Raw genomic sequence first — 23,946 nt, 5'->3', positions numbered from 1 at the left:
CTCATCGTTTTTCCCCTGGACCCTTCATATATTAACTAGATATCTAACTGGCGCTTCCGCAGTGAAGCAAACTTTTTGCCAGCCCAGGTTTGTTTTGCCAGCCTGAAAAGACGCAATGATAAACCAAAGCAAAGCAAAAATGTATTATTGTCAGTTTAAATAAAACGGCTATCGGCATTAAAAACTTTTGCTTCACTTATTCTTACGGAATTTTTGTTAAGTTAGACATCAAGTTAATATATATCATTGGCTGTAGGAGTCGATTACAGATAAAACACTTCTTATTTTTTATCCTTTTTGGCGCCCCATAGCTTTTCCCGCAAAATAGCATCAAACTTTATAAATTTCTATAGAAGTAAGCATCTGTGTCTCGTTATTTTTTTATTCGAGACGAGACTAGACGATGATATCCGGAATGCAATTTTTAAACTCCGAAAGAAAATTTATTGTCCCGGTTTTTCACTTTATTCCGGGACAGTTTATTCGTCAATATTTTTCGGGACATTCCTTGTCTCGTTATGCTTGTTCCGGTTCATTTCGAGTAAAAAGATTACGGAGTCGCAGACCCTTAAATAGAAGTGAAGTATATTATGCGTTTTCAGTTTCTTATTGCTTTTTGTATTTCATTTCTTCACTTCCAATTGTTGTTATTGATTCTATTATCTATGGAAAAGATTTCGCATTTTCCGAAAATAAAAAAAAAGTAAAACAGCCAATAAATAACTAAAAAAAAACTCTAAATAAACAATTTATAATTTTAGACTATTGTTATGCTCTAGAGTTCATAATAACTGCTTTTAATATTGCAATTAATTATTAAAGCAGCCGTTTTTTATTTACTATAAAGAACTTATTTTTTTATTAAATAACTTTTTTATTGATTTAAAGTTAATCTTTATTAAAATTAAAAGAATTGTTAATTGATTGCATTTTTTTTTTTTTTTCGAAGTACATATCTAAGTTAGAAAAGATACCTGGCAGTTGAAAGTTGCATCCTTCTTGCTACTTTTTATTATATGGAGTTCCTAATTTGATTATAATAATTTTTTACCTTGTAAAATAACTAGAGGAAAATTGCCTATTGTTAAAAGAAATACTTTTAAGTAAAATTTACTGTGAAAAAACAATACCTTAATAGTTCTTTTTCACAATTAAATTTAGTTTATAATTATTATTATGCAAAGCTTTAGGAAATAATTTTCCTTAAGTGTAATTCTTCTTATATGCAAATCTAGATTTTTTATAAAATTAAAGTAAAATGGATCATAAATTGTTTCGGAATGAAGTCATTCAACCTCTTCTAACTGATTATTATCAAATTACAATGGCATATGCATACTGGAGTAACAAGAAAATGGATGACTTTGCTGTGTTTGATCTTTTCTTTCGAAAGAATCCATTTAAAGGAGAGTACACAATTTTTGCAGGACTACACCAATGTATTGAATATTTAAAAGATTTTTACTTCAGTGAGGATGGTAAGATTCTTTTCTTTTTTAATTTTTCCTAATGGCAATGAAAAAATAATCTTTGAATCCGTTTTTAAAAAATTTCATTATTAACCATTTGTATATTCCTGATCATAGAAAAATAGATTTCCAGTAAGAAAATTTAACTGTAAATATCAGGTTTTAGTCACTAGTATTGCTTCAACAACTAACTAGAATCAATTATTTATGGCAGAGCCTGGCTAAGTTCATAAATATTGTTTAACTAAATTGAGTATTTCAGTGTAAAGACCTGTTCTTATATGATTAAATTTACACTTAAGATTAAAGTTTTGTCAGTAACTATAATTTAAAATTCCATTAAATTCCTATTTCTTTTTTATGTTTAATGAATATAAATTAAACACCTAAAATTACTTTTCTTTTAATGTTTGTAGATATAAGTTTTCTTAAAAAGAGCTTGCCTGTTACAACTAACCCTGAATTCTTTGAATACCTGAGAACTCTCACAGCAAAAGAAGTTACAATGTATGCTGTAGCAGAGGGTAGTGTAGTTTTCCCTAAAACACCTTTGATAAGGATTGAAGGACCTTTGGCAGGTATATTTTAATTGGTATGATTTTATTTGTGCGTGTATTACATAGTATTATAAGTGATAAAACTTTGGATGTTTACCTGTGTTGAATTAACAATGTTATGACTTGTTTACACATATGTGGAAATTAGTACTAGTTTTTTGACAGAGTCTGATTCACATACTGTTTAAATTTTTTTCTATTTAACATACTCATTGGTTAAACATCATGATGAAGAAAATGTCACTAGGAGAATGCTAAACCATGTTAGATTGACAACAAAGTCATATGTGATTTGTTTTTATACATTTTTTAGAAATTAGCACTGATTTGATCATGCATTATACCCATGTCTTAATATATCTTGTTTCAATAAATCAGTAAACATTGCAGTGCTTCTGAGTCTCTCTTGCTTAATTTCAATTAAGAACTAACTAACAATATTGTCAGTAAGTATGTTGCTCTTGCCATCCAATGAGCTTGGCGCATGGCACATGGAGGTCTTATTTGCAATCCATATCCATTAACATCCTTGCCAATAAACAAGATAAAGAGCTCTATCACGCCTTGCAACATTTTCTTTTAGTTTTATTTCATAGAATTATAATATGGTTCAGTTTTGGAATTCTTTAAAATGCACTTTTTCCCTTTTGTTGCAGGTTTGAGTGCGATATAGGAATTAATTTATAAGTTCTTAGTAACAATAACAATCTGTAGCTAAAGTCTAAACATAAAAAGTATATAGAAAATTAGATTGAATAAAAGCACTTATTTACAGAACTATGTAAAAAGAAATTTTAAACATGAGTAAATCAGATTTTCTTAGTCTTTCAGGGTTTTCATTAGAAGTTCATGCAAATTTCATGTATTTAATAACTTTAAATTCTTTACACTAAAGAGCAAACGAAACCCTTCTGTTTTGCTTGCTTTTTTGTTGCGTAGAAGAGCTTTTGTTATTTTTTCTAAAATAAATTATAAGGGTTAGAGTTAAACTATATAATCATTGTGACTGTTTTTATTGATGAAAATGATCAGCATAAACATTTTAGTTTTTTTTGCACTTTTACTTTTTATTCCTCTTTATTTAAAGAATACAGAGAAAAAAAATCTAAAATAATTTAAGCATAATGTAAATAATTTAAACAAAACATACTCTAAATCTTTAAACAAAATCTATAAAATTTTGAGAAACAAAAGATTTATAAAAAAAAATGAATAAAACTTTGTTTATTAACCTCCCTCTTAAATACACTTTCAAACGAATATTTGTTGAATTGTATTTACCCATGGTGAATGAGATTTCCTACTACTTATATAATTACTTCAATATTTGTATTTATGAGGGAGATTAACAAACAAATATTATATATATATATATTATATATATATTATATTATATTATATATATATATATTATATATATATTATATTATATATATATATATATATATATATATATATATATATATATATATATATATATATATATATATATATATATATATATATATATATATATATGGCTATTTCCACGATGGAAGAAATAAATTTCGTGTTTAAAAATTTTTTTTTTCAAAAGATTTTTTTTCTTTAATTGTAGTTTAAACACCTTAAAATTATTGTTAAAATATATTTTGAGTAGAAAATATTTGAACCGAGTAGATAAATTTGATGAATGTTATCAACTGCTTTTTCTTTTTATTATTCAAAAAAGTGAGTAAAGTTTGAGGGCGAGTTCTTGCAATATTTTAAACAAAACATATCCATATTTTTGTTTAGAAAGAATCTTTGAGATTATATATATGTCTTGAGTAAAAAAACTTTTACTCTTTAAAAATAATTCAAGTGTTTTTTTGTCACATACACATTTGCAAAAATTAGGTTGCGTCACTAAACTAAAAGCTAAAAAAGTTTAATTATCACAATGAAATTAGGCTTTAAGGCGAGATTTTTTTAGAAACTATATATTTTAATGTAAACTTTTCATCATTACTAAAAAAAAATTGTTCAAAAAACATTATATTAACTTATAGTAATAGTTTAAAAGTTGTTGCGTCACTGAACCCATCAACGGGATAATTAGCGTTTTATAAAATAGCGCGGTAAGAAAGTCAAAATATCATCCAAATGTTCAGATTGCGTTGTGGGTTTTCGAATTTTTTGAAATTGAATAAATTTTTGCATTTTAGTATTGCGAAGGGCTATAAGTAAATATTAGTGAACTATTAGATTTATGTTAACATTTTCTTATAAAGTTGTAAATTTTTAAGAAATGGAATCAAAATTAGAAGTAAAAAAAAAAACGTTATGCAGAATACCAAGCTAATTATGTTTCTCGGAATGCTGATAAAAAGAAAGAAATGTCCAGAGTAAGATCTAAGAGATATTGAGAAAAATTGAAAGCCGATCCAAATAAAAAGGCAGTTTATACTGCTAAAGCAAAATTAAGAGTTTTAAAAAGTCACGCTCTAAAAAGAAAACTTTTAAATCAATCTCAAAGACCAAGCTTATCTTTTAAAAACGTTTAACAAAGAGGAAAAGCATTGAAAAAAGTTTTAAAAGCACTACCAACTTCAAAAGAGAAATAATCTGAAATTCTTTCTATTCTTTCAAATAGCTCTGCTTATAAAGATAATTCGGATCTACCTCCAGCATGTTCAAAGCTGTATGGTCTTTCTGAAAGCGATGTTTTAGCAGTTGTAAACTTTTATAATGAAGATGAAGTTTCCCAAATATCACCAAACAAAAAAGATGTCACTCAAATTAAATTATCTGACGGAAAAGCAAACAATATTCAGATATGTTATTTATATTATACGCTAAAAGAAGCTTTCGAATTATTTAAGAAAAAGCATCAGCACATAAAAATTGGACTCAGCAAATTTTGCGACCTTCATCCACGCAATATGAAATCAGTTACAAAATTTCTGCATAATGTTTGTGTTTGTAGTTTGCATGAAAATATGCGATTTGCCTTAAATGCATTAACAAAATCAATTCAAGCGTCTTCAATAAAATCTGGATCTGAAATGATAAATAACTTTGTCTGTGAACCGTACACATACGATTGCGCCTATGACAAATGAGTTGCATGCAAAGGTATGAAACAGTTCAATAAACACTTGCAAACTGTTATTACATTTGGTTTCGAAGTATCCTGGGACGTATTTCGAAGTATCCTGGGAGTGGAGAAAGCCTGAAACTAAAATATATGCAAACATTGAAAAAATTTCAAAAAAGTCTACTGTAACAGAACTCATCCAACACATATCAGCGATGCATGATAAGTTCGTTAAACACGCATTTGTAAAGAAAAACCAATCAACAATTTTTAAGAAACTGAAGGAGGTTTCGATGAGTGTTAATTCTGAAATTGCGGTAATCCAAGTTGACTGGGCTGAAAACGCTAGGTGTTTCTATCAAAATGAACCACAAGCGGCTCATTTTGGTCAAAATCAAGTTTCTATCATGACCCTTGCAGTCTGGAACATTGAGTTAAAAACGTTTGCCATAGTTTCTGATTCAACTGATCATACTAAGTCTTCCGTTATACCGTACATTGACAAAATCCTTCACTTTATTCCTGATCAAGTCAAAGAAGTACACATGTTCAGCGATAATGCCACTTCTCAGTTCAAAAACAAAAGCGTTATGGCTGCAATGGTTGTGTTTGAAAAACATTTTCATAAAAAATTCTTCTGGCATTTCTTTGCAGCGATGCACGGGAAAGGAGTGGTTGACGGAATAGGAGCTACTGTAAAGCGAATCGCAGCCCTGAGAGTTAAATCTAGTCAATACGAGATTAGGTCAGCAGCAGATTTTGCGTTAGCATTACAAGATTTGCAAATATCTGTAATTCACATGTCAGAAAACGATACAAGACAACAAAAAAATGAACTTGGATTCAGTTCAATTTTAAGTTATTCAAGAAAAATCAAAGATATATCAAAATCACATTATTTTTATGTTCAGAATGATAACATTGCTCCGATGCTATTTTCACCTGAGTATAGTTAAAATTTATTAGAAAATAACAAAACTTTTTAAAATAATTTTAATTTCATCTTTTTGTTTCGTCACTGAGCGTTGTGTCACTGAACTGATAGTTTTTTTTCTGTAAAATAAAACGATATGAAAACTTTGTTGTTTGTGGCTTTTTTTATGACTGCCTTTTTGCCAAATGAATAAATTACAACAAAAAAATCTAATTAGTCTTGCAAGAATTAAATTTTCGAAAACTCCATTTAAAAGTATGCTGATAAAAAAACACTTTTTTCCGCGTTGCGTCACTGAACTCATGTTTTAATTTTTGCTATGCAACAGTGTTATGTTAATACAATTGTGTTTAGTTTATATTATAAAATTTTAATTCAAGATTGATTTAGAGTAATAAAAAATTATTTTTGAGTTATAGAAAAATTTTTATTAAAAAAAATCTCTCCGCATGATGCGTCACTGAACTATGGAATTGGCCATATATATATATATATATATATTTTCAAATATCTTCAAATGAACATTTGTTGAATTGTTTTTACCTGTAGTGAATGAGATTTGTATATTAGTTTTCACTAATATAATACACAGACAGCAATTTGGCTTTTTTTTTTTTATCAGTATTGAAAGGCCAGGAGAAAAGTTTATTAATCAGTATCAAAACATGCCAATAAAAGAATAATTAAGTTCGAATTCGATTAAGAAATGAATTATTAATTGAATTTTAAATTTAACAAAAATATTGTTCCACATATGAGTTTTAAAGTTTGAAATTTAGAAAATTATGTCTTTATACCCTCTCTTCACTTACTTAAATACTATATACTTAATATAATATATTGTGTATCATTTTTTTTATTGAACTGAATTGTTTTAGTTATTCAACTGCTTGAAACAACTCTTTTGAATCTTGTAAACTATGCAAGGTAAATCAAATTTAAAAAATAAAAACAGTGTATGTATGTAATGTATGTATGTTTGTTGTATGTTTGTATGTAATGTATGTAATGTATGTAATGTATGTAATGTATGTATGTATGTATGTATGTATGTATGTATGTATGTATGTATGTATGTATGTATGTATGTATGTATGTATGTATGTATGTATGTATGTATGTATGTATGTATGTATGTATATATGTATGTATGTATATATGTATGTATGTATGTATGTATGTAGGTATGTAGGTATATATGTATAAAAATGGGTTTATTTTGAAAGCACTGGTAATGCAGGCCAATAATAATTTTTGAGTTAAAGTTGGTTATTTACAAGAAAAGGTTTTCTTTCTGTTGCATATTGTGATGTTAGAGAATCTTTACTGTTTTTTTTAAAGTTTAATTGCAACCAATGCTTCGCGATTTCGAAGAGCTGCAGGGGATGATAAAATCTTACTAGAATTTGGGTTAAGACGAGCACAAGGCCCAGATGGTGCTCTTTCTGCTTCACGGTACTGTTATATGGGAGGTTTGTAAGCATCATGAGAATCTGCTTTTGTGTGTAGAACAATAAAGTGCTAAAGTTATAATTTTTTTTCAGAAAAATTTTTTACTTTTTTAAGTTGTCTTAACAAAAAATCTGTTACATTACTCAGGTTTTGATGGTACAAGTAATGTCCTTGCTGCAAAAGAATATGGGATCCCTACTAAAGGAACACATGCTCATGCTTACATATCATCCTTTGATGCTGATGAACTGAACTTGAAAATGTTGCTCCTTGACTTAAAGGACAATGTTGATAAAGAGTTCTTTCCTGTAGTAAACCAAAAGCTGATTGAGGTGGCAGCAGCTTTCAAATTTAATACTGATCAAATAAATCAAGGAGAGTTAAAAGCGTTTGCTGCTTATGCAAATGCATTTCCAACAACATTTATTGCTTTAGTTGATACATATAATGTTCTAAAGTAAGTAGTTATATGTCCTCATTGATATATTCTCTATGATCAATGGCTAGTTGTATAATTAAAGCATCATTTGTTAAATAGATGGTTTTATTTATTTGCTTTTTTTTTTTTTTGAAAGGACCGGTGTTTTAAATTTCATTATTGTAACCCTGGCATTAAATGAGTTTGGTTACAAGTCTATTGGTATAAGGTTAGACTCTGGTGATTTAGCTTACCTCTCGCTAGAAGTTCGTAAATTACTTAAAAAGGCTGCTGAAAGGTATTTTTTGTACCTTTATTCTCATCTTTAATTTTGTGATAAACTTTTTAGTTTATGTGATTGAAATGTTAATATATATCTGTGTGTGTGTGTGTGTGTGTGTGTGTGTGTGTGTGTGTGTGTGTGTGTGTGTGTGTGTGTATATTTGTGTGTGTATATTTATATTTATATGTGTGTGTGAATGTTATTGAAATCCTAACAAAAAGACATGTAGTTCATAAGCCTGTTATGTCATCATTGACAGGGTAATGAATTATGTCATTTTGTTTTCTAAGGTTATTCAAGTTTTCTAAGGTTTTCCAAGTATATTTTAGTATATTTTTTCTAGTATATTTTAAGTTATTTAATAGATGTTTTCCTTTATTTTAGAACTTAATATGGAAGTTGTATGATGTTTGCATCTTTAACAACACTAAGTCTTCTTTTAATGTTTGTTTACAAAATTTCTGGCTGAATGCTTCCAACCATTCTTTTTAAAAAGACTCCTTCACACACTTTCTTAAAGTCTTCAAAAACTATCCTCAAGGGTACTCCAGACAGTTTTTGAATTGCTAATTCCATTTTTAAAAGATTCCTAAATGAAATGATATTTTATAAATTTGTTCTTTAATGTAAAAATAAGGTACAGTTTATAAATGTTAATAGAGAAGTATAGACATATAGAAGTATGATAGTAGAAGTACATCTGACAGAATATTCTTCCATGCCTTCCTAGTAAGTCTGTGTCATGTTTGTAAAACTTTTAAAATGTCATCGGTTTTAAGGTTATGAAATCCTCAATAGAGTGTGATTTTTGTAAACCTGTCTTTATTGGGACATTGCTTTTAAGTGCAAGCTCCAACTTTTGTTAATATTATTAATATCATTGTTTAAAAATGATAGCACAGCCAATTCTTTATCTAAGTAGCATAGATAATGTTGCATTGCTTGTGAGCCTGTCTCAGCTAAGTTTGGATATTTTACAATTTTCTAATAATCCTCAAGATCTTCAAAAAATATTAGATAGTTAAATGATGAGGCAAAAAACAGGGTTTTATTTCTTTCATTTCTAAGTAACCATGCTTTTATAAAGTATATAATTTTACAATTGCAGCAAGCATGATGATCAGATCTTGGTGCTTTAAAATAAATTCCTCTAGGAAGTTACTCACCCAAAAATATACGAATAAGTTCATGAAGCTTTTTGTAATCATCTCATGGGTGTCAGTCTTGAATATGCCTCTCAAAAACTTTATTATGAGCTTAATCATTTCATCACCGCACATAAAGAGAATTGTAGATAATTGATTTTCTGCATTTGTAGGTGAATAGTTTTCCTTATTTACATTTTTACACTCATTTTTTTCACTCATTCACTCATTCATTCATTATTAAGTTGATTAAAAAAAGGACATCAGGTTCTGAAGATGATTTGAAATGTAAATATCTGCTACAACTATTTCTGCAATAGAATGGCGCTAAGCAAATTGCAGCAAATGTTTCCCTAATTTTTCAATTAAAAGCACCATGAGTTTTGGTGAACTCAAATACATAAAAAGGGATTAGTTTTATCTATAAACCAAAATTGTTATCAGATGGATATTTACATTTATTTATCCATATAATAAAAAAAAACTCTTCAGCTATCATAAGTGGTAGCCAGAGATACCAACATGAGTTCTGTCAAAGCACATTCTACAAATTTTATAAGACCATTCTATTTTGTAAGAGAATTTGCTAAGTTAATACAATAAAGTAAAGCTTTTTATAGAATGAAACAAATTAGTCATGTGCAAAAAAAGATTTTAAGCCTAAATTGCTTTTTTTCTTATTTTCTATACAAAGTTTTGATACTTGTAATATGACTAATAGTTCATAACATGATACAAAATAAAGAAAAGCCATAACTACCATCATTATTATTTGTAAACACAAACTCTGACAGATGTTATGGAATCACTCTCCTACAAATTAGATAATTCACCAAAGATAATACTATATGTATGTATGTATGTATGTATGTATGTATGTATGTATGTATGTATGTATGTATGTATGTATGTATGTATGTATGTATGTATGTATGTATGTATATATGTATGTATGTATGTATGTATGTATGTATGTATGTAAACACCATTAACTTTACTAATCTAAGATTTTATGCTATGTATTTAGTTTTAATCTTGATTGGGTGGAACATTTAACCATTACTGCAAGCAATGACATCAATGAAGAAACACTTACATCACTGCAGCAACAAGTAAGTTTAAGTAATGATAATAATGGCATACAAACATGCTTCCTTGGTTCTGTCATGGTCATCTATACCTTAAATGTTACAGTTAGGTTTAATCTTACACATTACAGTTACATTGCAATTATGTTGCAATCTCATTAAAACTTAGATTTTCAATTATTGTAAGTTGCGAATTTCCAAAACTCTGCAATTTTTTTTCTTTTCTTTTTTCTATTTTATATTTATGAAAAAAAAAAAATATGAAAATGTTTTAGAATTATAAACTTCAAGAAAAATTTTAACTACGATGTAAGTTTAAATATATCTTCAGAAGAGCTCAGGTCATAATTATGTGATCATACTTAATACTTGCTTGTCTGTTTGATATATTCACATACTACATATATAATATATATAATGTTGTAAAATCTATAAAAAGTCTTCAAATAATTTAGGGTCATTCTATAGATGCATATGGTATTGGAACCCATCTTGTGACTTGTCAAAAGCAACCTGCACTAGGATGTGTCTTTAAAGTAAACAACTTCATAGTTTTTTTTACAGAGTAAATTGTACTTAAGTTTTTTTGGATCTTTAATAATCATTTTGAGATATTTTTATTACAAAGATTTTTCCTTTTTTTTTCTTTATTTCAATATTTTCTTTTTTTCTAGTATTTTTTTTAGTTTTCATAATATTTACCAGTGTAGGGATGAATTTGCAACGCTTTTACTATTGAGTTGTAGCTTTTATTAATACTTTCCAAATATTAGTACATAATTTTTAATTCTTTTGTCAGTTGAATAAATCATTGAATGACTAGAATAAAAAACCTCTTTAGCTAGTAGAACTGAATGGCACACCACGTATAAAGTTGAGTGAAGTTGTATCGAAGGTAACAATACCTGGGAAGAAAAACATTTACAGGCTTTATAACAATGATGGTAAAATATATTTTGAAAATATTTAAAAAATTAATTAATGTTTAAGTTTTTAAGAACATTTTTTTTTTAAATTTGATTTAATTTACTAACTATAAATAATAAATAATATAAGTATAAATAATACTAACTTAAATATGAAACTTGTTTTTTATTTTTTAAGGAAAATATGAATTTTTCTTTTTTTTTATTACAGGAACCGCATTGTTAGACTTAATGACCAACTCTTTTGAAGCTGCTCCTAAAGCTGGTGAAAGAGTCTTATGTAGGCACCCATATGACGAAGCAAAAAGAGCATATGTAAAACCAACTACTGTTGAGCCTTTACTAAAATTGTACTGGAAAGATGGAGAGGTTATCTTTTTTTTAAAATGATTTTTTTTTGTGAAATTATTTATTTGCAGTGCGCATTCTCTTCTCTTTTTTTTCTTCTGTAATTTGGATAGCTGAGCTATGATCTGATAAAAAAATTAATGTATCAAGTTTTTTATTTCTTGAGTTTAGTAATTAGGTTGTATTTTTTATTGCTCGTAGGTTCAAGTTTCTCCATACACTTTAGAAGAAAGCAGATCTCATGTAAAACATTCACTTAAAACTATGAGACCTGATCATTTGAGGTCTCTAAATCCAACACCATATAAGGTTTTTACTTTTTACATATAAAATGTTGCTCAGTTGTTTACTATTTGTTTTATCTTTTTGTTTAAAAATTGTTTTTTTTTAAGTTGATTGCATCATTTTTTAAAAAAAAAAAAAGATTAATTGTTTTTTTACTTTTTTTTTTAAATTGGTTATTTTTATTTATTTATTATTTTTTAATTTGATTTGTAAACATTTTGTTTTTGTATTTTTTTATAAAAGTTTTTTTTAGAAATTCTACTTACTATTTTTTTTTTTTTTTTTTTTTTTTTTTTGATATAGGTTTCTGTGACAGAAACCCTTTATAATTATTTCCATGAACTTTGGTTAAAGTGCTCCCCTGTATCTGAGCTCTCGTGAGTACTGAGCCAGAGCCAAGAAGATATATGTGCAATTCAACAATTAATGTTTATTCTTTCTGATTTTTTATTTGTTATAAATAAAGTCTTTATTCTTTATTTATACCTTTTTTTTGTATTAAAATATTTTTTTTTTATTTGTGTGTGTGTGTTTTTTTTTGGTCATTTAAAATATTTACCTTGAATTTTTGGTTTGTTGCTTGTCTAAAAAAGAAAAAACGTTTTTTTTTAAATCAAATTGTATGTGTGTTTTTTTTCTTGTCAATGTTATCAATGTATTTTTTTCAACTTTCATTGCAGTGTTATTTTCTATAAGCATTCTAATATAAATCTTTTTTTATAAATAATATCATTGCAAAATATATTAAATCTATTACTAAATATACTATAATAGTACCGTTGGTTATGGAAATAACTTTATTCTATTTGAGTAGTTTTATTTATAATCTTAATTATTCAATATTTCTCTCCAGAGTAAGATTTTATTTTATTTAAAAAAAAAAATTTATCTTTCTCTAGAAAATTTTTATCTTTCTTCTTTATCTTCTCACCTTTTTTCTTTAGGTTTTTATCTTTCTCTAGAAAAAGTCCCAGAGCAAGATTTTATTTTATTTCAAATAGATTGTCTTTGTTTAGAAAAAGTATCAGAGCGAGATTTTATTTTATTTCAAAAAAAATTTTATCTTTCTCCAGAAAAAGTATCAGAGCGAAATTTTATTTTATTTCAAATAGATTGTCTTTGTTTAGAAAAAGTATCAGAGCGAGATTTTATTTTATTTCAAAAAAAATTTTATCTTTCTCCAGAAAAAGTATCAGAGCGAGATTTTATTTTATTTATGAATTTATTTCAAAGTAAAAATCCTAAAGTAATAATTTTTATTGTGAAAAGTATTTTTCATTTACCTAAAATCTTTGACTTGTATTTATCTATTGTTGGACACAAAAGTATTTTTTTTCTAGAAAAAATATATGCATATGATATTGAAAACTTTTGAAGTGCTTTATCAGGTTTTTACAATTAAGGTGATGGAGTCAGAACTCTCAAGTATGGAGTCAGTACTCTTAGCTTGGGCTATCATGAATAAAACCGACAAGAATGAGAGAAATTTGTTGTAAAAAATCATTAGGTTGTGAAAAAGTTTTCTTTTTTCTTTCTTTCTTGAACCAATGTTTTTTCATACAAATTATTCTGCTGATTTCCTATTACTCTGTTAATTTAGTTTAGTGTTAGCCACAAGAATATTTCTTATTGCAAAAAAGTGGTCTTTTATTGTTTGAAAGTTTTGGAAACAAAAAACTTATTTAGCAAAAAGTGTTTTGAATGTTAAACATGTTGCTTTTCAAGGAAAAAAAAAATCATTTCTTTTTTTTTCCATCAATAATTTTGTCATCATGAAAGTTAAATGAAGTTTAAAAAGTTTGGAAAAAATAAATTCTTTTGATTGTTTACTTTTTATATTTTTGAAGGTTTTTATCTTTAATATGCCCAAAATAAGCTACCCTTTGGTTCGGCGAGATAAGGAAAAGTATGATAGCTATCATGGCATAAAAATTGCAAATCCATACCATTGGTTAGAAGATCCAGACTCAGAGGAAACAGCATCATTTGTAAAATCACAGAACACACTAACTGAGCCGTTTATTAAGAATGGATCAATTAGAACTCAGTACAAAGATCGGTATGTTTTTTTTCCCCCTCATTTCATGCATAAGTACCAAAATAGTCACCATCAAAAAGCCAACTAATAATGTTGCAGTGTAGTGTTGCTATAATGTGATGTTTACCAGTCAATAATGTTGCTGTAATATAGTATTGCTGTAACATGATGCTTTGATTTTTTGACTATTATTGTTTAAAATAATTTTTTCTAAAAACATTTTTTTTTACAGATTGACAGAGCTTTGGAATTATCCTAAATATGGTTGCCCATTCCAGAAAGGAACAAGATATTTTTATTTCTACAACACTGGTCTTCAAAATCATAGGTATAACAAAGGTTGTATGGTCCACTGTGATGTGGTTGTTAAGGCTGGAAGCATGAGACCATGATTGTGATTTATTTTACTAAAAATAATCATCAGAAGTGTAATTAAGAATAATTAATAGTAAGAATAATTATGAGAATCATTAGTTTAATTAACATTAAACAGCTTTTTAAATTTATAATTAAAAAAGTAAACAGATTCAAATTAAAAAAAAGATGTAGAAAAGGTTTCTACATCTTTTTTGTAATTGTATCTGTTTACATTTACAAATAGATATATAAATTTAATAAATTTAAATGTCTTTTTGAAATGATGTAAGATTCAATAAATAAATGGTGTCAAGTTTCAATAAATTTTTGTTTTATTTTTTTATTTATCTTTATTTGTAAATTGAATGCAAAACAAAAAGTTCAGTCGAAAGAACAAAATTAGATAATGAAAAATTATTGAATTTAAACCAAACCAAAAAAATACATCACTAACTCATTCCACCAGAATTTGTTTCACCAAAATTTCATTTCACAAAAAATCCAAGATAAATCATTTTAGTTTTTTTTTAGGTCATCTTTTGCTTTTAAGTTAATAGCCAATCTTCTCAGGATGAGTTCAATTATTATTATTATTTTTTTAATTTTTTCTATTCAAGGTTCAAAATTGCACCAAAATTATTTGACCTTTTATTACATGTGACATTGGCAAAACATAAGAAACCTTTTTTTTTTTTTTTTTTTTGCATTTTTTTTTTTTTTTTTTGTCTCTAAATCTTAAAAACAGAAATCGTTTTACATGAAAAAATTTAAGAATTTATTTTCACTAAAAAAAAAAAAGTTCATCAAAACCAAGAGCAAAAGATTTTTTTTTTAGATGACAGTCGTTCTATAAGCTGAAAAGACAAGATCAGATGTGTGTAATTATCTTTATGACATCTGCCTTTTTTATTCTTTCAAAGCTTATGTAAATGGTATCGATGGTGTAAGATTAAGTAAAGATTGACAGTTTCTAGACAAATTGCATCAAACTTGTCATATCAATTCCAAAGCCACAAGACACAATTATATGCAGTTTCAGCAATTTTTCAAATTTATCTATCCAGTAACTTTAGCTATCCAGTAAAATTTATCTATCCAGTTTAATTTAGCTCTTTGGGTAGTAAACAATTGTATATCAGTTTTTTTAAATTAACTGTAGCTTATTCAGTATCTTCTCATTTGCCATTTCCTAATTGGCTGCTTTTATCAAACTTTTTCTATAAAACTAGAATAAAAATTTTTCTGTAAATTGAGAATAAAAATTTTTCCATAAAACAAGAATAAATATTTTTCTATAAACCTAGAATAATGATTTTTAATGGATAATTAGGAGACCATATAAATACATAGATCCACATATTTTAGATATTTTATAAAATTCTCATTGTTTTTATTTGATAACATCTAAATAAAAAGTCTCAATAAAATAGACATCAGGGGTTTTTTTATATAGTGTGCTGTATATGCAGAATTCATTAGATGCAGAATCAGAGATTTTCCTGGATCCAAATGTTTTTTGTGAAAATGGATTGGAATCTATACAACAAATTAGCTTTTCAAAAGATGGAAATACGTGCGCTTATGGTGTCAGCTCAAAAGGATCTGATTGGGTTACAATCAAAGTAAATTGTTGCTTCTGAAAACACTTTTTAAAACTATCTTCAAACTGTTTTTAAAATGGTTCATTTTAAAGTTTATTTAGAGCTTTTATATATTTTACTTAACATTAATATTTTTAATGTAATAACACATAGAAATTTTCCCTCAAGAGACTAAATGTTGTGTAATTTTTTTCTGTAAATTTTATTTTGTAAAGTAATATATTTCAATTTATTTTAAGATATAATTATGATGATTTATAATTACAATGCTAGTTTATTGATGTTGCAACAAAATGTCACTTGGCTGACACGTTGGTTAATGTGAAATTTTCGTGCTTATCCTGGACACATGACAATAAAGGACTTTTTTACAATGTAAGGTCATGAAGTGGAGTTTTTTGTTAAATTGTTTGTTTCTTTTAAACATCTTCAAATGTTATGTAATATGTTAACCTCTGTTATGTAGCAAGTTTATCTCTATGCTGTGCATAATTTTAAGTGCAAGACCTTATTGCTAATTATTTTTAGAAATATAATAAAGACGAGTCAAAGCAAGATGGAACTGAAACTAATACAAATCTTAATCAGAAGGTTCATTTAAAATTTTATTCAAACTTTAAGACAGTGTAATAAATGAGATTTATATTTTTATTGTAACATACACATACACATATTACTATGTGCTCACTTTTATCAAGATGAAGTCTTTCTAGTTATTCTACCATGTTGTTGGCACAAAACAAAGTGAAGATTTGCTTGTTGCAGAATTTCCTGAAAATCCAAGATGGATGTGGTCAGTAGACCTAGTTTTTCTTTTTTTTATTTCTACTTTTTCTCCTTAAAAAAAAATAAAGAATCAGAATGAAATCATAATATTAAAAATAATGGTAAAAATTATCTTAAAAATAGTGCTGTAATTCTGGTTTTTTGTTGTTTTTGTTTTCAACAAATTTTTAATAAATTATAATAAATTATAAATTATAATAGTTATAATAGTTATAATAGTTATAATAGTTATAATAAATTATAAATCAAAGTTTATGTGGATTAGGAAAGTTTTTGTTAAAATTGTGATTTAAAAAGATCTTTAAGAACATAGTATGAATTATAAATAAATACAGGATTGACCATATAATTTTAAATAACTGAGTGTTGCCAGAACATATTTTGAAGTTGATCATTTTTATTGAAGTATTTTGCTGAAATTTTATTTTAAAGTTAAGTCTTAGAAGTTTGTTTGAATCGCTAGAAAATAACAGTATAATGCCTGGTTTTTATGTACAATTCAATTTTTTATATTTTAGTTCTTACATTTTTCTTTAATTTTTTTAAAAGAGATCTTGCCATACAATCAGATGTTAAGTAATTTTAAACTGTTTTGAATCAAGATATGTCTTTGGTATTCAGACATGGAGGAAATTTTGTATTCATATGTTATCTCTTTATTTACATATTAATCTGTAAGTTATTTTCTATAGTAATGCAGATGTCAGTGATGATGGGCAGTATGTATTTCTGACAATTACTGAGAGCTGTGATCCGGTCAATAAAATATATTTCTTTGATCTCAAAAGTATTGATTATAAGATAACAGGTGAGACATTACAAACTGGTGTTTGTGGATGAACCTTTTTTTTTTTGTGAATCATTTTTTACTTTACATTTAATTATATTTCCTTTCTTTTTTTAGGGGTTTTAGAATTTCAAAGAATTATTGATAACTTCGATGCCTCCTATGAAGTATTTATAAATTTAATGTATTTTTTAAATTTAGTTATAAATTTAACTGTTTTTTTTTAAATTTTATATTTTATTTTATTTGTATTTAAGTATATTACCAATAATGGATCTCTGGTCACACTGCGAACAAATTTAAATGCTCCACATTATAAACTCATCACAATTGATTTAGATAATTTTAGCATGGTAAGTGTCCAGTTGAGTTGTTATGTATGACATCTTTTTAGTGTGAGTTTAACAATCAAAAAAAAAAAAAATGCAAGGGAGTGAGGGGGAGTAAGAGGGGGTTTGTACCTTGAGACAGCAGCATTAGACATACTTTGGATAATAATTCTTCAACTTTCAACTGATTTTAACTGTAATATTTATTTTTATATACACAATAAAGGTGTTCTAATATACAACCACAGATATTATTTTAAATATTTAATTGGGACATGGTTTTTATGATGGGACTCAAAAAATTTGGGACCTGGTTTTTACTCAGAAGGAAGGTTTTAGGATTACTAGTTTAAATGAATTTTTGAAATTTTGATGAACATTTTAATGCTTTTGGTTTTATATTGTGACTACACCAAAGTGCAAAAAAAACTAATAAATATCTAAGGTGCGTTTTCAATTGCATGTTGGTTAAATATGTGAATACTTTAAACAAAATCTTTATATACTTTAAAATTTTAAACTTTAAAAAAAACTTTTTTTAAATTAAAAAAAAAAAATAAAGTATTTTCTCAGCTATTTAACTATGTTATCTAAGATAAGTATCATCTCAGTTATTTTAACTGAGTTATCTCAGCTATTTTAACTGAGTTATCTCAGCTATTTTCTCTTTTGGAGGAATAACTTTTATTTTTCTTGTTGTACCACAGGACCAATGGAAAGTGCTGGTTGATGAAGATAAGCACGTCTTAGAATGGGCTGGTTGTGTTAATTTCAACATTTTAGTTATTTGCTATCTGCAAGATGTCAAGGTTTTTTTTTATTTCACTATAGATTAATATATGAATTATGTGTTGTAGATTTTCAATTTCTTTTCTAAATGATTGACAAAAATAATGTCAGGAAAATATTTAAAAATAATATTTCTTTGTTTTGAGACTTTTTTACTTTGATTGAGATTTAGATATTAAACTTTACATTTGTTGTGTTTTAGTTTGTATTATAAATGTTTTATTATAAAAGTTGTATTATAAATGTATTAAATAGTTATATTATGTAGTTTCAATGTAGTTTAACTTTTTGTTATAGCATAAACTATACCTGCATCATTTGGAAACCGGTCATCGTTTTCATGAACTTCCACTTGATGTGGGTTCAGTAACAGGATTCTCTGGCAAGAAGCATCAAACAGAGGTTTCTAATATTTTTTGTTTGTTAAAAATTACTTTCTTTAAAAAAAAAACCTAAAGTTTAAAATGGCAAATTTACCATAAATACTGGCATTCAGTGAATTACAGTTTGAATGAAATATTTTATCTTAAATGAAGTATTTTATTTTTTAGATATTTTATTCGTTTACATCTTTTCTTTTACCTGAGAGAATTTATCACTGTGATTTCTCCACAAACAATTACCTTCCCAAGGTTAGTTCTGCAGATTTTTAGTGTTTTTTTTTTAGTTCTATAACAACATAACTGTCAGCCATATTTTGCTTTATTACTGATAAAATAAAATATCATGAAAATATCTGTAAAAAAAATTGTATATTTATTTAAAATTGTATAGGGTTGTAATTTTTAACATATTCTTGTAATTCAATTAACTTTTGTCTAAAAACAAAGGAAATTATTAATATTTCAGTGATTTCTATAAAATGTCACCCCAAAATTAAAAAATCGATTTTTGTATATGTAACTATATACTTATTGTGTGATATGCATTATCAAAATATAAACAAAAAAAGAACAAATATTCTAGTAGTTGTATATTACTGCTTATTGCCAAAGAGAAGAATAAATCAAAGTCACAGTTTGTCTTTGTTTCTGCAGGCAGCATACAGTTTCTGCATCACTTTAATTGCACGCTCTGTGCACTAATTACCTTATGGTTTGGGAAGTATGGATGACTCCTGCTTCTAGTCATTCTCCAATTAGTGTAATTCTTCCTTTTTGTGGATATAATAATGAATGCAAAAAATAGCTATATAAGATTTCTTCTGTCCTACTAAAAAATGGTGCTTTCAATCCTGCATACTTTTTCAGCAGTTCAAACAAGAAAAAACGCAGATACTCAATGTTAGAGAATGTTGTTACCACCAAGTTCTTCCTCCATTGCAAAATGGAAAATTTTGTCTAGAATGTGATACTGACAACTAAAAAGTTGTGCTTTTTGTAACACTCTTGTAACACAAACTCTAAGAATTTTTGTTGCAGTTTGACAACAACTCCACTCTTTTTCCCTTATTAACGTTGGCTGTATCAGCAATTATCATCTTTATTACATTGCATAAGTTTTGTTCATCAAGAATTTTGGCTATTCCTGCAGCAATAGTTACAAACTTGCTATCTTTTAATGCAGTACATCGAGTTTTATTTCCAGTTTTTTCAATTATGTATCACTACTTAATTTTCATTTTCCTCAACGTGGTTGCCATCAAAATTTAGGGACCATTCTTTCTTCTATAACTTTTCAATCATTTCTTCCTTTAATTTAATAGCCTTTTTGAATGTTTGGAGTTAGGATGTCAGTATCATCTTGTGACAGTTGTTTGCATATTTCATTTTTTAGAAAGCTTCTCAAAGTTTTTTTTTAGAAAGTTCTAAAACTTTAGATACCTAATTTTTCTGATTCCTTTTTAAAAATTTTGGAGAAATTTTGTCTATACAAAATCTATACATTATGTCTATACAAAAGTTCATCCATTTATGTTTACAGGAAACAATTTTTTTGAAAAAAATGTCAAAATGTTATAATCCTAATATTTACTAGGTTTATAAAGTTCTTTTCTTCAGTCTTTTTTTATTGCACTTACATGATGTGCTCATTAAATGTGTTTTTTTTTTTTTTAAGGTTTTCAGAGAAGCAAAAGTGAAAGGATTTGATGGATCTTTATTTGAAACAAACCAGATTTTTTACAGTAGCAAAGATGGTACCAGTATACCAATGTACCTGGTTCACAAGAAGGTTTACAAATATTTTTATTGTGTTTTTGTTTGCTTTATGAGTTTTGATTTGTAAATAATTTCCCTGAGATGAAGAAAAATAAAATTTTAAAGTGAAGTATTTAAATATTGTAACTGAAAATTCATAAACTGGTGATTGAGATTGAGGCTGTGAGCTTGGTACATAGGGTGTGGTAAAAACATTTATTTACATAAAAATTACACTTATTTATGTAAATTATATTTATTTATGTAAATTCTAATAGTTTAAGTAAATTTTAGTAAATTATGTAAATTATTAATTTATATAAATTACTAAAATTTATTCATTCATAGGGAATAACTTTGAATGGAGAAAATCCGTGCTATTTGTATGGCTATGGTGGTTTTAACATCTCAATCACCCCGAACTTTAGCGTATCTAAATTAATTTTCATACAAAATATGGGAGGAGTGTTTGCTATTGCTAATATACGTGGAGGAGGGTGTGTATAATTTTATTTTATTGGTGATTGTAAACAAAAGAGTTATGCAAAAAAGTGTAATCATGTTATTAATTTAGTGAATACGGTGAGCAGTGGCATAAAAGTGGATGTTTATCAAAGAAGCAGAATGTGTTCGATGACTTCATCTCTGCTGCTGAATATCTCATTGAAAAGAAATATACCAACCCAAATAGGTTTGTACTTTTTGTTCTCTGTCAATCATGAATGATATAATCCTTATAGTAATTGGAAATGCCATTATGCTCTAGGCTAGCCATTAATGGATGTTCAAATGGTGGTCTTTTAGTCACAGCTTGTATGAATCAAAGACCAGACTTGTTTAAGTGTGTTATTGCGCAAGTCAGGTTGGTTATTGCTGAAACTTAAAAAAAAAGGAATTGTGTAAAAAACATATTTAGTTTTCATACTGTATATACTTTAATGCTGTATTTATTTCAAATTCTTATGTTTGCATTGTTTTGATTGCAAAAATCATTTTCTTTACGAAAACTTTTATTATAGTGTGACAGATATGTTGAATTTTCAAAAGTATACTATTGGTCATGCATGGTAAGTACTTTTTTTTTTTTAAGTGTTTTTAAACTGTATATCAAATTAACCATATTATATTCAAGCACGTAAGCATTGTTTTTAAGTTTTTTCCTACCTAACATCACTTTCTGCCTCACTTTAATGTATGTTCTTTTAACTTTACTTACAAAGGAAAAGAACCCTGCCTTTAATTTTTCTCATATAGGACTAGTGAGTACGGATGTTCCGACAACAAAGAAGATTTTGAATTTTTAATCAAGTTTGTTGCTATTTTTTCTAGTTTTTGTTCTGAACACCAATTTCTTACTTTTTGTTAACTAGGATTACTAGTTTAAATTTTTTGGCTGACATTTTGAAAGTTTTCTTCAAATTTAAACATTGGTTAGGTATTCTCCTTTGCACAACATCGTACCAAATCGTCACCAGTATCCTGCTCTGTTGCTTCTTACTGCGGACCATGATGATCGAGTTGTTCCTCTTCATTCCTACAAGCTCATTTCAGAACTGCAACATGTTGTAGCCGCCCAGGAAGACCAGGTAGCTGCTTAAATTCTCTAGTGAAAAGTTTGATAAACTTTTTATAAAAAAAAGTTTTCAAAAACTTTTTTTATCAAAAAATCAGAACGGATCACATGATGTCACGATGGTGTTGAAATCTGTAATCCTCAGAGATTTAAGAAACAGCATAATAAAAAGATTTTACTTAAGTAATATTGTTAACTTTCTATGAACAAATGTTGTTATTCCGTGAAAGTTTTGATTTGACTCCTTTTAAATTTTAACCAAAATCTGGACAGTCTTTTGAAGACCATTTGGGTAGGTTTTTCTATATTTTCTCTGTGAAGAGATAAATTTGAAACAGGTAAACTGAAACCCCTTATTATTAAAGGTTTGTAAAATATAATCAATCTAGTTAAGTTTACTAGATTTCCCATAACAGTGTTTTTATAGGGCTCAACTAAGTGTTAGAGCAATGAGTTTGAACATTCAAATCCCTAAGATAATTCATGAGTATAATAGAAACTAATTTGAAAAATCGGTGAGTTTTTATGGGTGTATTTGTAATAGCTTTGATATAGATATAAATATTAGAACTTTTTTTTGTGAATAATTTGGGAATGTAATTGGGTGGTCTCGTTTTTTAGGAAAATCCTCTCCTAATAAGGATAGACACAGAGAGTGGCCATGGTGCTGGAAAACCGACTTCGAAATCTGTGAGTCATTTTTGAAATTGCACAACGATCTTATTTCTCAGCCCGAATTTTCGTTTGCCACTTTTCTTTTTTATTTTATTTTTTCTTTAAATGGAAATCTTCCATTTTTTCTTTTTTTTTAATCTGAAATGCTATTAAAACTTTTAGATAGAAGAGCTTTCTGATGTGTTTTCATTTATTGCAAGTATGATTGGCGCATCTTGGTCCGATTGATCTTAAAATTTTAAAAACAGTAATTATAGACATTTTTAAGTATTTATGCATCATAATTAGAATGTTACTTGTATTTACTATACTATTATTAGAAAAAAAGGTTAAAGAAAATGTTATTTTTTAGGTAACTTTTATTTCTTTTAAAAAACTGTTTAAGAACCTTTGTGTATGAGAATGAGGCCACGCAGCGAAAAATGATCGTGTTTTTCTTATGATTAGAAATTTATTAGAAAACTAATGAATTTGGGAAATAATATAGAATGTTCCATGCGATTTGTTTTAAAAGCAGGTTAAATATGCTTAAGAAATCAATCAGTTCCTACTCTTAAGAAATGGTTCTCATCAGAACGAACGATCTTCTAAGTATGAATTCTCTCATCAGAACAACAGAGCTTAAAAAAGTTAAGATGGCCTTCATCTCAAAATGGACATCTCAAAAGTAATTCAGAACAAACAAACCAGCTTTGTGCATCAAAAAACTCCAAATGATAAAAAAGTTAATTCAGTAACTACCACATAACGCCCCTGAACTAAGTTTAGTTGCCATAACAACAACAATAACAAGGAGGCAACTTTCGAAAAACGATCAGATCACAAAGAAGAAACGAAGATAAAAGGAAAATAAATACTGACTCTACAGTATTTATTTAAAATCCTTGGTTAACAGCTCAAGAACCGGCAG

General features: G+C 27.1%; 2 protein-coding genes across 3 annotated transcripts; both read left to right on the top strand.

The window, feature by feature from the left end:
• Positions 1-1,231: 1,231 nt before the first annotated feature.
• On the top strand, positions 1,232-13,331 carry LOC145189160 (nicotinate phosphoribosyltransferase-like). The gene is made up of 12 exons (XM_090087261.1): positions 1,232-1,478; positions 1,886-2,047; positions 6,897-6,945; positions 7,360-7,490; positions 7,618-7,927; positions 8,046-8,186; positions 10,344-10,428; positions 10,860-10,940; positions 11,246-11,348; positions 11,542-11,699; positions 11,880-11,987; positions 12,267-13,331. The coding sequence occupies exons 1-12, from the start codon at positions 1,259-1,261 to the stop codon at positions 12,342-12,344; spliced, it is 1,626 nt and encodes a 541-aa protein (XP_089943387.1). The 5' UTR covers positions 1,232-1,258; the 3' UTR covers positions 12,345-13,331.
• On the top strand, positions 13,295-23,375 carry LOC145189315 (prolyl endopeptidase-like). Of its 2 annotated transcripts, XM_090087258.1 has the most exons (22): positions 13,295-13,470; positions 13,811-14,022; positions 14,234-14,329; positions 15,812-15,980; positions 16,233-16,334; positions 16,488-16,550; positions 16,673-16,752; positions 17,438-17,553; positions 17,650-17,699; positions 17,790-17,885; positions 18,569-18,670; positions 18,948-19,052; positions 19,202-19,282; positions 20,709-20,822; positions 21,137-21,285; positions 21,363-21,479; positions 21,555-21,650; positions 21,808-21,855; positions 22,043-22,096; positions 22,224-22,374; positions 22,983-23,051; positions 23,199-23,375. In XM_090087258.1, the coding sequence occupies exons 2-22, from the start codon at positions 13,826-13,828 to the stop codon at positions 23,262-23,264; spliced, it is 2,121 nt and encodes a 706-aa protein (XP_089943384.1). In that variant the 5' UTR covers positions 13,295-13,470; positions 13,811-13,825; the 3' UTR covers positions 23,265-23,375. The 2 variants fall into 2 exon arrangements, with proteins under 2 accessions (XP_089943384.1, XP_089943385.1); XM_090087259.1 differs by lacking the exon at positions 13,295-13,470 and having other exon boundaries at positions 14,234-14,449; positions 15,194-15,980.
• Positions 23,376-23,946: the final 571 nt, after the last annotated feature.

This window comes from Hydra viridissima, unplaced genomic scaffold (assembly GCF_058129835.1).
Source record: "Hydra viridissima isolate aposymbiotic clone 2 unplaced genomic scaffold, HvirCarnegie_v1 scaffold_5, whole genome shotgun sequence".
In the NCBI taxonomy this organism is placed as follows: domain Eukaryota; kingdom Metazoa; phylum Cnidaria; class Hydrozoa; order Anthoathecata; family Hydridae; genus Hydra; species Hydra viridissima.
Note: the sequence above shows the minus strand (reverse complement) of the source record. Positions and strands in the feature narration are given on the sequence as shown.

What these genes read in the sequence shown, in the direction of transcription:
- LOC145189160 (XM_090087261.1), top strand. Translation starts at nt 1,259, where the DNA reads ATGGATCATAAATTGTTTCGGAATGAAGTCATTCAACCTCTTCTAACT. An exon ending in TTTTTACTTCAGTGAGGATG is followed by an intron (nt 1,479 to 1,885) that starts GTAAGATTCTTT and finishes TAATGTTTGTAG; the next exon opens with ATATAAGTTTTCTTAAAAAG. An exon ending in CACTAGGATGTGTCTTTAAA is followed by an intron (nt 10,941 to 11,245) that starts GTAAACAACTTC and finishes AAACCTCTTTAG; the next exon opens with CTAGTAGAACTGAATGGCAC.
- LOC145189315 (XM_090087258.1), top strand. Translation starts at nt 13,826, where the DNA reads ATGCCCAAAATAAGCTACCCTTTGGTTCGGCGAGATAAGGAAAAGTAT. An exon ending in ATACAAATCTTAATCAGAAG is followed by an intron (nt 16,551 to 16,672) that starts GTTCATTTAAAA and finishes AAGTCTTTCTAG; the next exon opens with TTATTCTACCATGTTGTTGG. An exon ending in ATTTAGATAATTTTAGCATG is followed by an intron (nt 17,886 to 18,568) that starts GTAAGTGTCCAG and finishes GTTGTACCACAG; the next exon opens with GACCAATGGAAAGTGCTGGT.